Raw genomic sequence first — 17,373 nt, 5'->3', positions numbered from 1 at the left:
TGCCCACAGCAGGAATGTGGGCCAAAAGCCAGTCCACCACAGTGTGCCCATAAGCTTGTCTATAAACCTTTCTTCCAGCTCAAAATACAAATATGGGCTTCTCTTATTCTGCAGTGCCCTCCACTAGTGGTGCACAGCCTTGCTACCATTTACGCATTTGTGTGCTGTTAACAAGCTACTCAGTCAACAGCAACACCCAAGCAGAACACAAAAGCTATTTGGTTGTGTTGTGGTGTAAATTTATTTCATCTCCAGGGACCTTGCCTCCTTACATATTTTGCTGTTCTAAAAATTCCTTTGTTCTATTTCTATAACTTGAAAGAGCCTCTTTGGCAAACAATACCCAGAAAGGGAAAACTGAACATACCTGAGAACAAAAAAATACAAAAATGCACATGTAGAACAGAAAAAGAGGGCAATGCAAGACATTAAATGAAGTCTAATAGCTTGAACTTCAGATTCAGCAAGGTCTAATAGTGAGGGACACTTGGCCCAAACTCCCCTAATAAATTTATAATTAACCAGCAGAAAGCAATGCTCCAGTCAGATTTCTATTCTGCAGTGAAATTAGGTAACAGCCAAATAATCACAGTCCTTGAAATAGTGTTCTAAAAATGCAGGAGAAAGAGGTTGTAAAACTTCATACCTTACCTTTGGGATTAAAATGCTTATTTGTCTCAATTCCTTGTAATTTATATAACAGAACATGTATTACTGGAAAAGTAGCCAACTATGACACTGTATATATTTTCTGGAAGAGCTCTACTATACATATTTTAGTAGAAGCTGTGTATTTATTCAGCGTGTGGAAATTTCCACTACTACTGAGATACTGATCAGCTTACCAAGACTGAAAACAAACCACTCTCAGACAAAAAAGCACAAAGGCAAAAGTTTTAAGGACAAACTGCTTGCTATGGTGTTGAACATAGACTTGACTCCCTGATGCTAACCCGAGAAATAATACAGCCCCTTATTTTCTACCATTGATTATTGAGCATGTTTCTGTGTAGAGCGCACAGATAGTGGTTGGTTGGGTTTTGCAGAACAAAAAACTTTCACAGGTACCATGTTTGGTTAGAGCTACCTAGCAAAAGTAGGAAAAAACCAAAATATAAGCAATTACCTTATGTTCTTTGAGTGATTTGAGTACTACTCAAAACCAGGATCTATTCTGATACACGTTGAGAATACAAATATGATTGACAATAGCTTTATACGTTTTTTTGAGTGAAAAGTGCAAATTACTGAATTAATAATATTCTAATCAGGCTTTCACTAGAAGGTGTGAAAAACTAACAATGTATGCCAATAACCTATCTCCTTTTTTATTGGCTTGAAACATGAATAATGAATCTGCTCATTATTATAGTGAAGATTTAGCTTCTTAACATCTTACATTTCTTTGAACAAGTTGTTGTCTGAGAAGTATTATTATTGGCATTATTTACTGTTTCCAGATAAAGGGGCTTTAATTTTTTTAAAAGGAAAGATAAAACAGTAAGTCATAAGATCTTCACTTCAGAATGGTTTACAGTCTTTTTGTTCTAAGTTTCCCCATTAATGGTATGATTTTATATCAATGTAATTAAACCTATATAATCACAGCAGACACACAAAATAAGTGTCATTGTATGAGAACAACAGTATCCACAATTACAAGATCAGACTGATTTCTGAAGCAATATAGTGACTCTGTAGAATCCTTTACAGATGGCATCTGGAACTAAGCTCATCTTTACATCTCAGTATTTTCTTAAATGTTCAGCTGAACCAGGACTGGAAGACACATCACTTTGCCAAAATCAGTCTAAAAATAGCAATAGAAACTAGTACTTCCATAGCTACATCAATAGAGACACCAACAAGTGACCACCATAAATCGAATCAAGCATTTTTTCACGTGTAACTGCTCTGGACCGACTCCCAGTAGCAAGGGAGATCAGAGAAGCCTGAACGCCTCAGCAGCACACCATGTCCACCCTAACAGCAGAAAAAGGGTTGCAGTTGCCAGGTCTGCCTCCAGGAGGACAACGAATGCTTTTATATTTTATATACATTTCAGTTGGTTCCAAGAGGACAACTGCCAAGTTTAGAAGTTTTGCAATATAGCACATAGATTTTCAACCAGATTGTAATATATTCTTCATTACCTTTTACTATGTAGGCTCGGTTGAACTCCACACCTTGTCAAGGTATCTTTAAAATCTCACTAGTCAACACCTAATTGTTGGCAGCACCAGGCATTTTTCAGATCATGGCAACAGCTGTTGCAAAAGCTCACTTTTCATTGAAATTGGGCTCCAAATCAACTTTGATAATTTATTTCAGCTACTTTAGTTTGAACAGAACCATGTTACTTATGATCCAGATTTTTCAGAAGTGAGATGCATTTTTATATGCTCCAACTTTGGATTATTTTGCATTTGAAAAGGGACATATTTTCCCAAGGTTAGAATCAAGGCAACAAAAATAACTTTGAAAGTCATGGGACAGCAACAAGATTTAGGCATTTATATCCAAAATCTAGTTCTTAATAAGCACCCTTTTCAAGGACCATCTTGGTCATATACAGAACCTTGGTCTTGCTTGTAAATAGCAGCCAAAGACCGGCGTCTGGGAACAGTCCAAAGTATATTATCCTGACAACACTTAGCAATTTGTAGTCTATCTCATCCCTGAACTCAGCCAGAAACAATAAATTTATAATTACTACTCTAAGGAACTCAACTTAGTAGACATTCCCAGAACATCTGTAACATATACCTATGGGATTTGGACCCCACAAACTGCATTGGTATGCACTCCAAACACGAAGCTCGAGCACACACCCTAGACTTCTTGATCCAATTTCAAAATCTAGCTTTATTTCTTCCCTCTGCCTCAGGAAAGTCAACACCCATGTATTAAACCATCCGTTCATGGCTATCACTTTCTAACTTTTTCATTGAGTCTGATTATGTGCAGAAAATAAATTTAGTCAACTGAAGAAAAAAATTTCTGCAGACCAATACAGCACTCAGAGTGACAAGATCTGAAGTAGTCAGCTCCTGTATTTCATAGTTATTGAATGAAATGCCATTTCAGTCCTTAGGACAGGAACGAGAACACAATCTTCTCTTACTCTGAGATGCCTGGGTCTCCCTCCCAACATACAGAAAGCATAACCATCTATCCCAGAATTATTGACATCAATCAAGAAGCAAGGTGCACTCCGGTTCAGAAAGGTACATGGTGTTTTTTTTTTTTTTTTTTTTTTTTTACCCTAACCCGTGCTCAGCACTTTCTGCAAATCAAGTTTCCTTAAGGGATTTTTTTGTTGGACACTTAAAGACAGGAGCACCACAAATCACTTCTTGAAAACCACAGCCTTATTTTATTAAACAATTATCTCCTACTCCCTCAAGGCATATGGGTACTAGATAATCAGATAAGCTCCATCTCAGTAATAATAAAAAAAGATCTAAACCATTTAAGCCGACATTAAACACTGCAGAACTAGTACGAGCATGTTTTCTGCTCAGCAGTTCTGCAGCCGAATAAGCAAAGTCTCGCTCCCTGGTGACAGTGGGTTATCCTCAATTATCATATCAGCTGACATCAGCATTGAATTGAACTGATGTCCTGTTTTCACAGTCAATACAAAAGCTGACATGTTTTTATTATTTTTGCCTTTTTTTTTTAATACAAAAACTTTACAGGTAAAACTTCTGCCTTTTCTGGCTAACCCTGAACAACTAAATCCAGATGTCTCTTAATTCATCTAAGAACTTAACTGCTGTTGATTTTGAAAGATAATAGTATACATGTATTTTGATACATCACTGACAAGCAATTTAATTTTGTGTGCGTGCATATTAATGCTTATGTTAGAACTGTTCTATTCAAACAGGTTATTGTACAGTTTTAGGCTTTTGTTGTTCAAATAAAATACTGGGGAAAAGGTGAGCCATCTAAGCTCAATACTCAGATCTCCTTTACAGTGCATTTCAAGCACCCTAAATAATGTCTTTGTAATTTCTTTCAGTCTCTTCCGTTTCGTCACTTCTTTCACTCTTCTACTTGATTATGTTAGTAGATGAAGAATATGGCATTATATGCACAACTACTGACTGGTCACACATAAAGCTAAAATGAGAAATGTGACAATCAAAAATCAAATTTTAAATATCTTTACACGAGAAGACCAGATAAACTTAGTACGCGATACTGGAATGCACATTTTCTGATGAATCCTGGTACCTTACTGTGAGGCTGATCTGACCTATTTCTTCTGAAGAGTCATTGACAAATGTAATAAATAATTGCTTTTTATAGGATTTTAAGTCTGTAACAGTATATAACAGCACATTTTTTAAAAGTGCTACTCCTGTAACACTAACTCTAAAATACCTTGCCAAAGATTACTTTGAGTTCATCCTGTAGAGACCGATCATATCATATTCTCTAGAACTTTGTACATGTAAGGTGAGATTTCCAAACTTCCCTGACAATGCAGAGTCTCAGATACATATAGCTTTTGAGTGCCTAAATAATCAATTAGATCCTTAATGGGATTTTCAAAAGTGATAGTGTGCCCACTGCAACAGATTTTCAATCAACCCTTCAGGCACTTTTAAAGATCCAACTCTTTGTGCATATTAAACAGAGGGAGCCCACCCTCTAACATCTGCTTAGGTGAGAACTTACGTGAGTTTACCAGAATTAGGCAGAAGCTGACAAGGACAATACTTGTCTCAATGAAGAAGAACAAGGAATGACTCTCTCGGGGTTTCTGTTTGCCAAGAGTCAACATTAAACCGCATAAAGGATGACCTAAGTTCTCACTGGTTCTAAAACAAAATTCTTGCCTGCCAAAAAAAAAAAACCAAACACAAACCCAACCAAAATCTGTTGCAAAACTACTGACAAAAGTGAAAAACTGAAGCAAAAACTATTTAGGAGACCAGCAGAATAAATCTAAAGAACCCAACTACATCCACAGTTTTCATAAAACTGACATAATTCAGCTATCAGCCCTCAAAAAAACAGAAACAACCAACCCAACACCACCTGCCCCCCCCCAACCCCAACAATCCCAAACAAACAAAAACTCCACCATTAATTTACCTCAGAATCCATTTGCTGGTCTAGCTTTATAGTGATGAAACCCCACATAGGATAGAGAAAGCAGTACCAACACTTCATAATTTAATTTCACTAGCTTCTTAGTTTATTTTTTTATATGAGGTTAGACTGACATCTCTACATTTTAATCCCAACCCGTATTCAGGAAGACTCACGCAAGCAACATGGGTAACTTACACTGTTCAATGCACACATAAAGGGATGTCTGCAAGCTGTGTTCCCTGAACATCGCATACAAATGCATCAGGCACCAAAACTATACACACACCATGAAGGACTCTACCAGAGCTGTCTTACTGTTTTCTGATATATGAAAGAAAATGCCTTTATCAAAAAAGTCAGCTAAAACCTACAGTCTCAAATTAAAAAATGCAATGACAAGTGAATGCTAGAGGCCCCTCTATTTATTACTGTATTGCAAACCAGGAACTTTAGCCCTTCTCATTTTTCAAATAGAAATCTATTTTATTAAAAAAAAGGCAACAAACAGCCACTTGCAGTAGCGCAGAGAACCATGAGATCCTGGGCCAGTACTGTGGTATTGTAAATTAGCAGGCAGTTACACAGAATATTAATGGATGTGTTTAATCTACAGAGTGCAGATTCACTGCATAAAAAGCAGTGTTACTCTTGTCGTACGTTAGTTTATTTTCTTCCATATTTTAAATTTACTGAAATTCCTTTAGACCTATTAAATGAGCAAACCCTTTTCGAAAACAATACAACATGGCTGAAATGCAATAAATATAAGCACTTTAATATTTAAGTGAGGAAAATGAATTTCAGTGTGTTTTCAAATTGGTTTTCTTCAGTGCAGAGTTTCTTTATTTGTCCAAATAAAATGGATTTGAGTGGATGGCAGCTTTAAGGAGATATGCAGCACTGTTCAATGGCTTTGTGAACTTGGGATGATATTATGAATAATGGATTTGCTGTGCTCTTAGACACGGAGCCACAACAAAAACAATATTACTCTAAGTTCTCTAATAAGCAGCTGCTGGAGTAAGGAATAAAAAGCTCAACCTACTGATCTAAGCTACAGGTGCTAGCACTTTTCTTCAGATCATTGTAGCAAACTGTGGGACTGGCTCTGTGTTTTCAGTAGGAAAACTACTCAAACACAGAGTGTGAAGGGCTTCACATTCCCCAGACTACCTCCCAGCATTCCGATTTGCTGCTTTCTTCCAACAAGCCCATTTTTATATCACGCACCACACCCAGCCCCAGCCAACAGAGCTGGAAAAGGGCTGTATTTCCCTCTGTCAACAGCTGAAGGAAAAGGTTAGCTTGAAAGACATGCACAAAATAAGAGTACTGGTTTAGTTTCCTCCTTTTATAGATCTGAACATATATGCCCCTTCTCAAGGGGACAGAGTAAGAGAACCTCAGTAATCAGGATCTGCAATTCTGGTCCCAAAAGCCCAGCTGGTGTACTTGATAACCAACAGATCAGTACTTGTCAAGATTTTAATACTTGTAATTGTAGAAGTTGCAACATAATCTTATTTTCTTGGTAAATGTATGTCTAGCAAATCACTACTAAAATCTTCAGTTGCACATAGCAAAGCTCAGTTTGTATTACTGCTGTAGGTGCCGAATATGTAATCAAAGTATTGTCAAGCCACAAGTGATAACCTGGTAAGAATTAAAGGTTGACGCACTTAGAATTACATTTTTGTCAACGTGCGGTGCTAGGTGCTAACTTCACACCTAGTATTGCATACTGTATCCTCAAACCCTGGTTTTCCTCTTAACCTTCCAAAATACAGTTAGCTCAGATCTATATTACTATGAAACAAAGTCTGATCTGAAAAAAATCTATAAAGAGGGCTTTCTAATTGGCAGAACATCACTGCAAAAGATCACATATAGCATTTTTATTTTTTTCTTAGAACTTCAGACGAGAGATATAAGTTTAACTTCAACTATGTTCACACTGTGCAGCTAACTGGCATACCCTTTATGCAACAGAAATGGACCATGACTATCTGCTCTGTATTAAATAATTCACAACTTTTGTTGACATTTTACTGCAGTCTCAACATTAAGACTCTATTACCTAGAATTTTTGTTTTGGTGGCAGAAATATGTTTGAAGGAGATACTAAAACATAAAGCAATTCATTGGTTTTACATCAACTGGATAACTCCAATACATATTTAGTAAGTTTCCCACAGATACACATGCTTTTGCAGCTCTGAGTTCATAAACACATGCATAAAAACTGTCTTTCAGATGGTGAACTGATTCCTAGATGGGAAAGATATTGGCCAGTCTAGAATGAGACTTTTGCGTGATGTTTTGTCTCAATTCACATCAGAAAACCTACTCTGAATACTGGAAGTACAGAAGGGAAATTGCCAAAATTTTTTTCTTCATCCTGATCTTCACCTCCATTAAGGCAAAACGTCCCTTTAATTTCATGAGAAGCATCAGACTGGCTATGTAAACAGTTCAAAGACTTAACCACTTGTATCATGTGCATATAAGCTTTATAGCTTTCAAAGTCTACTCTGAAGATTCTGAGATCTGGCTCAAAAACAAAAAAATCCGCACAGGGTACCAAAGAAATTGTATTATATGTATGTGGTCCTACAATTCAGGGAAATTCAGGATTTAGGACAGAAATAAGTCCCAAGTTTTTGAAAAGTGTCACTGAGAAAATAGACTATTGTTGGTCTGAAAACTATATTCATTCACATTTTAAGAAAGTACGAGCACAATTCACTATCTTCCACCTTCAATAAAAGACCCAGGAGACCCTTTTTGTATGTAAGAAGTTATTGTTTAAGGATTAATATGTGACTTGTGTTCATATTCCAGATGAGGCTAATCAAAGATAAATGTAGTTTGCTTTAACAGGATACACATGGTAGACAACTAGACTTCCAGCAGCTGGGAGAGAATAATCTGACAATACAAAATTCTGTGTAAAGTCTGAACCCTTAAAAAAAAAATAATTAAAAAAGAAGTAAAAGAAAAAACAAACGCCAAAAGCATCACACAGACATCCCTGAAGACTGTCTGGAGCCAGAGGACAAGAACTCAAACAACAGGAATTTATATGTATAAAGGCATCCATTACAGCAGACTTTCATTTTGAAATCAAATGACCAACTCACCTAATTTCAAACTCAAAGACATTAGCAGCTAAAAATAGTTCAACATTCAGGTAGATATGCCTATCAAATTACTGCTGCTTATGAATAGTAAGATGTATTCCTGTTCTTGTTAATTCACTGGAGATACAGGCAGGGAAACAGTCTACAAATACTTGTGGCGCAGCACACTGATTTTGGGTAACATTACTGCACTTAACACGTATCACAGACTACATGTGTAACATTTAAACTAACTGGTACTGACAGGGTATGGTTGTGATGATTGAAATACATCATTTTAATGAACTGTTGTCTCACTGAATTCTGTAATAATATCTGACAGCTTTCACTGCTGTATGAATTACTCTGTTGGTACAATTCATTTTTGGTTTGGTTGAGATACTGTAAGACAGAGATACTGTAAGACAGTATCTCTACGAAAACAGGTTAGGTAAAGAAAAGACTGCCAGTAATGAGTGAATGTAACATGAAGGAGAAAGAAAACAACTGGATAATGAGCCTGGATACATGGTGAAAAACTATACTATGACTTAAAATGCGCTGAATGTCTGCAGCGCTAATCCTTTGCATTTGAATGCTGAATGTAGGACAGTGGAAACACCCTGTCAAGATCTGAACAATATTTTGCAGAAGCCACAGTAATAATACCTGCACACTTGCAAATAAGACAAGGAATTCAACCTGCACATTGTCAAAGAGGGAAAAAAAAAACAACCCAAAAACTGAGCCTACTACAGTATACACAATCAAAGTGGACTAAGTTTGCTGGATCTGCCAGCTGGCTTGGTTAGGATTTGATGGAAGGAAGCCTAAGTATTACCTTCATAATTCATCCTGCTCTTGAACTAGCTGTCAGGGAATCTATCAGGCATTTTGATAAGTAAGGTAAACTGAGTAGAAAGGTGTCCAACTTAAAGAAGATAACATTACCTTAACAGTTCAAACAAATAAAGCATTCTGTTGTCCGACAGGAATCTCTCAGCCAACGATACATAATTTAGGAAATTTGTGCATCCCTGGGCTGACAAGAGGGCAACTGGAACATAAAAAAAGCCCAATTGCATCTAATAAGTTTTTCCAAGCCATATTGGATGCTGAAATAATGGAAGCAAGGAAACTCTTGAGATAAGAAAAGGATACATCTTTTTATGCAAATAAAGTGCAACTTTCTCTGATATCTTTCCATAAAAGAAGACGGAAATCTAATGTAGGTAACTGATTGCAGAGTCCAGGTAAGCCTACTAGAAATATTTGTAGAGAGGAAAACTCAGACATTTTAAAGAGCAGCTCCATTCACCCCACCCCAGTTTTAAAAAACGTAATAGTAGTAACTTTTTTTTTTATGCTTCCTTTAATCAAAAACAGTGCTGCACATTTCAAGACCAGTAGCAGAAACCAGAAAGCAAAGCATTTCTGTCTTTTCAACACTTTAGAAAAAAACTCAAAATATTTTATTTATTTAAAAAACAAATTTACATTTTAACTACTAAGAAATTCAAATATGCTTCTTATGTACAAGCTAAATTACCATAGACAGTTCCAGTAAAAACCACAGAGAACATTGATTTATCTAGACCTGTAGTCAACAACCACCAATACAAACATTTCAGCAGAAGCTAGACAATTCCTGTCACGTTTAACTGTAATTCCACAGACACATGTTTCTCCTGTGTCCCAAACAGTGGTTAGTTTATGTCACAAAGTGTGAAGGCTAACAGTCTGCAATATCGCTAACGGCGCATGCTTTTGATTTCTCGAAGTATTTGAACATCGCCATGCAACTGCAGACAAATCCAGCATTGCTTTATCACTGCATCCTTTAAGTGACAGAGAAATAATCACATAAACATATGTCTCTCCGAATCTTCATTACTACTGAAAATCCAATTCTGATTTTCTTTCTTCTCACCCTGTAGGAAAGTCTGAAGATAATTTGACTTCTTTTTTTAATGTTAGCAAGGAACAGAAAGTTGGGTTTTTAATGATGGCCTCAGTAGTAACTCAGTATATGGCCTTGAGTAAAGCACTTCACCTCTTTGCTTAGTTTCACCAGAAGTAAATAATTGTATCACTTGCACAGTTTAGGCATTCCATGGGAATTAGGTAAGACTTGTCTGGCTCTTTTGGACTTGCAAATATGCAAAGATATTAAACACTTCTCATTATTAATGTCTGTTGTCTTGTACTCTATTTAAATCACTCTGTAATGTGATTTACATCAGTTTACAATATGGAGTTCAAGCTATACTTCTTGCTTGTTTTGTACTTCAAGATTCATCTTTTTCAGTATTATGAAGATTAAGTCATATTTTCCCCTTAACCAAACAGCTATGCTTTGGATATCTTTTTTTTCCCCGATAATTCACATCTTGCATTGAAAATTGATTTTTACAGTTGGCTCTCTGGGAATTGTAACAACTAGGTTTTGTACTTTCTTTGGTCCCAAAAAATGCATTACGGAACTCTACTATAATTATAAATTTGGAGACTGGGGTATAGGCCTCATTTTGATTTGAGGGATTAATATCAGGTTGTCTCTCCAGTACTCCTCAGAGAATTCCAAAGGGAATTCTCCTTTATCAAAATGGCAAGCATTTCCTGATGTGCTACCAGGACAGACATTACAAGCTACCCAGAGATGGTCCTTCCACATTTCCTCTGGAGTTCTTCTACCTGCCTTCTAATTTCCTGGAGGACATTTGTCTTTTCTGAAAATAGATTAGCTTCACTTTTACTGGAATCAATTAAACACGGTATCTGGCCAGAACAGCTTGTGGCTTCTGTCCCACTGAAAAGCGAGTCAGATAAATGTATTTTGACAAGGAGTGGTAACACGCCCTCATTCTGATTCAAAGGGTGAAAGTATGGCTCCATTTTGAAACTAGACAATCTTCATGAGTTTCTTCAAAGGAGATTTTATAGAGTCCTGATACAGATACATTCAGTGGGGTGAAAAATAACTACAAATCTGATACTAAATATTTCATTTAAAAGCTGTCCATTGCCTAAGAAAAAAGAAGAAAAAGAATGTAAAAGATGCCAGGAGAAGTTAGGTTAAACTCTGTGCCTTTTCACATTGCTCTAACTGTACGAAGCAACTAGTTTCACAAGCCAACTTGGCAAGTCAAGCAACATTAACTAACTTCTTTATTGAGACTAAAGCAAAAAAAAAAACCACAAACCTCCAAGCAACCAAAACTATAATAGCAGTTTAAAAGCAGCTTAATGATGTCTTGCACTGCACACTGTCAAGATGTGTTAATAATAAAAAATGTGCAGTATCATCATTGCATGGTATCATTCCAAGGAAAGCTACAGTTGATTAGGGGCTTCTAATTAAACAAAATCCATCCCTGCTTAATTTCTTTAAAATCTATACTAACCCTTAATTTCCCAGAATTAAAGTGCTTCTTATGAGAAGAAATCAAACTGTAATAGGCAGTTATCAAGTGGAGAGAAGTTATAACAGTAGCTAGGAATCTTAACGTAGGCTTAAAAACAAAAGAAGGAATTATTTAAACAAACTAGGAATTCAGTTATGTCATATACATCTGACACTTGGTAAAGAAGTGAAAAGTCCCGGTCTTGCTCTAGAAAAGCAAAACGTGTCAACAAATATTTTTGTATATTTTTGGAAATAAATAAAAGAATATATTAATACCCTAGTAACAAGATACTATATAAGCAGTTGTACAGGATAATTAACAGTGATCGTAATAGATTAGTTGCTTTTTTAATTTGCACCTGAACAAGTGCACCAAAGGAATACTAGTAATGACTGAGAATTGATGTAAACAACTACATTTTTTAGAATTTTAAGATCAGATTTTGATTATGGGAGAAATTTCAGGGAGCTAGACAAAAGTTACTGTGTTAAATGAAAAGGTGATGGATTAAAAAACAACAAAGAGAAAGCAGCAATGGCTCCAATTCACAAACATTTAATTCACCTTGAGGTCTGCTGCAGGACAGTACAGAATTGCATTTCTCTGTGGCCTAATTCCACCGTGTTTTACACTACTGAAAGAAACTAGAGAAAAATGGAGAACTGGTCCAATGACTATATAATGGATGAATTAGAGAAAAAAAACAATCCTGAATGTTCTGACTATGATGCAAATAATTTCTCAAGCTTGAAGCATAAATAACAACGTTTGCATTTAACATACAGTCTACAGCATATGTTTGCAAAACTAAACAACCGCCTGTGTTTACATGAGATATATGACGTTCAGTTTGATTTGCATATCAGAGATCATGCTGTAAATCTCTGATGATATTTACAGTTGGATAATTGAAACTAATCCTGCCAAAATGACTTTGACAGTCCTGAATTTATGGTCTGAGAAAACAATCCTGGAACTGTTTGCTGAGCTATTAACATGGCTGGCTATATATTTTCAATCTGAGCTATGCGCTGCATAAAAACCTGTTCACAAATTATAAGCTTTTTCCTTTCTTCCCACACTTCATGTTCAAGCTCCTTCCTATAATCATTAAGAGAATGGGATAACCTTGAAGATAGAAGATATGCATGTGTTTTGCTGCCGCCTTTTTTTTTTTTTAATTTTTCTAACCATGGCAGGTACATTAGTTATCTCTCCCTGCCATGAAGTTATGCCATTTTCTTTTTAATTTCCTTTAAAAGCAACCTAATCTCCCAGCAGAAAGCATCAAGAAGTTCCAATACCAAAACCCAGACTCCCTCAAATCCTTTAGTAACTTGGATCATGGTTGTGTCTCAGCATGCGTCTGTGTCTTCAGGGAAGAAGAAAGGTGCTTGGATTTTTGTTTGGTTGGTTTCTGGTTTGTTTCTTAAACTCAGATAATATCTTTAAATAGAGAGCACATAAGTTGTCAAGGGGAAGAGCATTGTTAACTACAAAGCTACCTCACATTATCGTCCTGGTAGGAATGCCATTTGTGGCTAGATATATGACCAAAACTTCCAACATTCACAAAAGAAAAATGCTTGTGCATAATATCCATCGCAAAAAAACCCCCAACATCAAACAGCAGTAGTTTCACCACCTAAAAACAAAATTCAAACAATTGGAAGGCTGAATTTTCTTATCATTGGCAAAGAATTACATCATTTATTAAAACTGTTGGTAACCTTTTCGTATTTAAGAGATGTTGCACCTCGTATTCTTCGGACTCCAATAATGGATTTGACGGTTGTGAAAGTTGCACCTTGGGTTTTGGTGCTAAAAGATAGCAAACAGCCTCCCCACTTTCTTGATACCATGTTTTCAACCACAGAGAACTCTGGTGTAGTTATTTCTAGAGCTATGTTTTTAAAAAGTACATTTTTTAATATATAAAAGCAGCTTTTTGAAATCTGGAAAGAGAAAGATGACTGCCACCCATTAAACAAATGTAGGTATCTATATTTGTAGCATCGATTTTACAGCATCTCTCTTTTATAAAGGTGGAAGTGATGGCTTTGATATTCATCTTACTTTCTCTCCCCACCACCACAACATGCTGCTTTCCAGGACTGTTCAATCTGAAAGCAGGCATCCATCCAAATACGTAATATTAAGGAAGAAAGACAGCTCTCATTTATAACGTATTAATTCCTTATTAGGGGAAAGAATAAATCACTAGATTAAGCAGAATAACTGTGACAAGCATGCTATCTTGTGCTCTGTCCCTTGTTCAGACCTTGTGTCAACCGGCAGACGGCTAGAGAGGGAGAATTCTAAAGATGAGAACTAGGTAAGCACATATTCTGTGAGGATGGGAAGAAAAAAAATTACTAAGCATCAAAAACCCTTGTGGTAAGCCTGCTCCACCTTCCCATTTTGTTGCACACACGCAGACTTGTAAAGGAGTCTGAAGGAGGTTATATATTTATGTGGTGCCTAGCACAGCTGGCTTCATTTGTATCGGAGAACTCCAGGCACATAACAAATTTACAGGTGACACTCTGGGAAACATCTAGGATTAGTGTTGCCAAATTCAGCCAATTAGCTTGGCAATTAGTACTGCCAAGCCAAAATACACTGCAGGTTCTTTCATACAGCATTTCTGTATGTAAGCATCAGCAAATGAGCAATCCAGACTGGAAACTACCGGCCTGATTAATCTGTCAATAGCTTTCCCTTATTTCCACATATTGCCATATATTCTGCATGGGTTGATTTTTCGCTTGAATGAGTCAACATGGGCATAAGGATCAATTGCAGCTGACCGTTCTGCAGAATTAGGTCTTCAGGCAGGTTCTCTTAAGCTTGAAACAGCCACGTCTTGTTGTCATCAAACCCCTTTTTACAAAAGCTCTTCAAGAGCATCTAATTTTTCCACCGTACTCAATTTATGCTAAGCGCATACAATTTTATAGCACATCTTATAAATTCATCTAAACAGACGACCTAAACAGAACTCAGTTCCCTTTTGGACTTAGGTAATGTAACGTAAAAGAACCCACGGGCTTTTATTGTGAACAGACCAAAAATCCACCACTGAGGACTCCAAGCAAGGTTGTTTGTTTTGTTTTTTTTTTTTATTTCATACTCTGAATACTCTTATTTTAAGCATATTATGCCATGTTTTTGTGCCACCTCCTGCTCCCTTTAGCCATTGAGATTTTTGCATGGCTTAAGGTTTCAATAATTACATGCTGATAACTAGCCTTTCACGTCATGGCTGTGCTCCTTACTCTCTTATTTTCAAATACAAAATGCACATCAGATACACTGAAGGTAGAAATGAGAGTTGGTAATGAGTGGGAGTGGGAAGCATGGGTTGGTGATAAAGGTTTGCTTTGATTCCTCTGACTACAAAAGCTTCCTCAGTACAGAAGATTATTTTAAAGTGTCTAAACAAAACCTTTGTCTATGCAAATTCAAAACCATTCTGACATAAAATTAAAACTATTCTTAGTATTATTTCTTAAAGGTCATGAATATGCCATAAAGGATGATCAAAGTATTGAAATCCTACAGCAGGTTAAGAAAAGAGGTAACAATACCATAGATTTCCGGTATTTTCATTTCTAGGCAAAACACTGACCATTAATTCTTACTACTGATAGTAACGGTGGAAGCATCATCTGTTATCAGAATTGGCTAACAATTTCTGTTATAAAACCCACTTCTCAGTTGTCTTGAACTTTGCCAAACTATAATTGCTTTGTCTATGATTTTATACAAATTGAGTATTTGTTTCAAGCTTTTGTTTTAACTAGCTGCTCGCAGCTTAGCCAAAATAGTTTGGAGTAATTCATTAAAGGACATGTTGTTTATCCCATTTTGAAAACAATGTATTTATTATTATTTAATGCGTCCTCAATTCATGATTTGAAAGCAAGACTGAAAATCTGATACTGACATTTTTAATTAGATTTCAGAAAAAATCTGGCTGAATTTTGAAAAAGCTCAACTCACACATGCTTACCAGAGAAGTACTTTGCTTTTACAACAGAACCCCTCAACACTCCCGCTTCACCAAGCACACTCCTAAAACAGGTCTCTAGGTCTCAATTGCAGGGCTCACTGCAATTGCAGCAGACTGGGAGTGATTTAGGCAAAAGGAACGAAAGAAGAAAGTCTCCCTTTTTTGTTCAGTGAAGCTTCTTTCCCTGCAGTGGCTTGAGGGAGTATTTCACCTCATTCAAATGCAAAGGGAGAAGAAGACTGAGAGGAAATGGAAAAATCCATTAGGACTGGATAATAAAGAACCAAGGAAAAAACCTATGAGGCTGGAGCCTTGTCTGTGGACTGGTGACATTCAACTGTTAAAAATCAGACATAGCACAGTACAGAGGTGTCAATAACACTACTCCCAAGTCATTCAGGAGTCTAGAAGGAACAGTTTGGGGGAAAAAAAAAATCCATTCCATTCCTTTAAGGTGTAAATTAATCAAAATATGTCATCTCAAATATACCTGAAGAAAGTTGAGGAACTAATAATTAATTAGTAAGCCAGTATATACTAATATTCTAAAGGCGCCTTCATAAAAATGCATTTGCCTGGATAATAAAAAAAATGAAGATGTATGCATTGATTTATTAATCAGGAGTCACCTTGTCAAAACATATATAATGAATAGATTTCCACTTGTCCAACCTGAAATTAAAGTGTGTTGTATACTCACAAGCTAGAAATACTATATAGAAAATCTACTTAAGTTTTTGTTCAGTTACTTATTTCAATTATATATTGAAGTTCCACAAAGCTCTGGCCTTAAAAAAAACCCCCAACAATACAGAATAACAGATGCCAAATAAAAGCAAATGCTTTTTTCTGGCGCTACCTTAAATTGTGTCTTTTCAAGCTCCCTATTTAGTAAAGCCTTTATCTAGTACATCGTATCAAAGCCTGTTTTTTGCACCACTCCCTTTAATTTATCTCTGTTCTTAAAGTGAAGTCCACAAATTGATGCTAGACATCTCTTTCTCACTGGGATAAAATATAAACCAGTGGTTATTAAGTAAAGCTATCTATCGGCTAATAAAGAATCTCCAGTAACTCCATACCTGTTAACATCCCATATTTTACTTGTGTTGTCCGTGGAGGCAGAAGCCACGAAATCGCCACACGAATGCCATGAGCAGTCCTGTACAGCATGGGTATGTCCTTCTAAAGTCAGAATGCATCCACATTTTGAAAAGTCCCATATCCGCACTGTGGTATCCCCACTTGAAGTGACCAGCTGCATGCCACTGTAACGAGGAATAAAAATATAGAGTAGTTTTTAGCAAGGATACAGGTGAAAAGTTTTTGTTCATATGTATTTTGATCTAAAATTAACAATTGCTACTTAACCTGTCTTTCTAAACATAGGTAAATTATTTTGCTGTGTACTTTGAAAAAACACATTTGAAAACATTCGTATTTTTACTTTACACAGTTTTCTGACACATCATAGATGAAGCGGTCATGTATTAAATACGCTATCAAGAGAAAAGAAAAGGAGATAGGAAGTAGCTATCTTCCATGGGAAAGTAAATATGGGTTCCAAAAATTACATTCTTACTTTTTGTAGTCTATTTAGGAGTTTATCAGTAAAATAACTTAAGCCCAGAGAACTGCATTCAAAACAGAATGGAATAGCTTCAGGGAAGAACGTTTTCTTATTTCCCAAATCCATACCATCTTCTACATATAAATTATTATT

General features: G+C 36.2%; 1 protein-coding gene across 1 annotated transcript in view; it reads right to left on the bottom strand.

Moving 5' to 3' along the window:
* Nucleotides 1-17,373, bottom strand: part of LOC104617020 (sperm-associated antigen 16 protein-like) — a gene marked incomplete at both ends in the record, with an annotated part of 347,595 nt that overhangs the window by 167,336 nt on the left and 162,886 nt on the right. Inside the window, one exon of the mRNA XM_010282229.1 lies at nucleotides 16,733-16,918. Within this exon, the coding sequence (XP_010280531.1) occupies nucleotides 16,733-16,918 (186 nt within the window). The remainder of the gene's footprint in view (nucleotides 1-16,732; nucleotides 16,919-17,373) is intronic.

The sequence above is a fragment of the Phaethon lepturus genome, unplaced genomic scaffold, assembly GCF_000687285.1.
Source record: "Phaethon lepturus isolate BGI_N335 unplaced genomic scaffold, ASM68728v1 scaffold1382, whole genome shotgun sequence".
Lineage (NCBI taxonomy): Eukaryota > Metazoa > Chordata > Aves > Phaethontiformes > Phaethontidae > Phaethon > Phaethon lepturus.
This window is presented reverse-complemented; position numbering and strand designations above follow the sequence as displayed.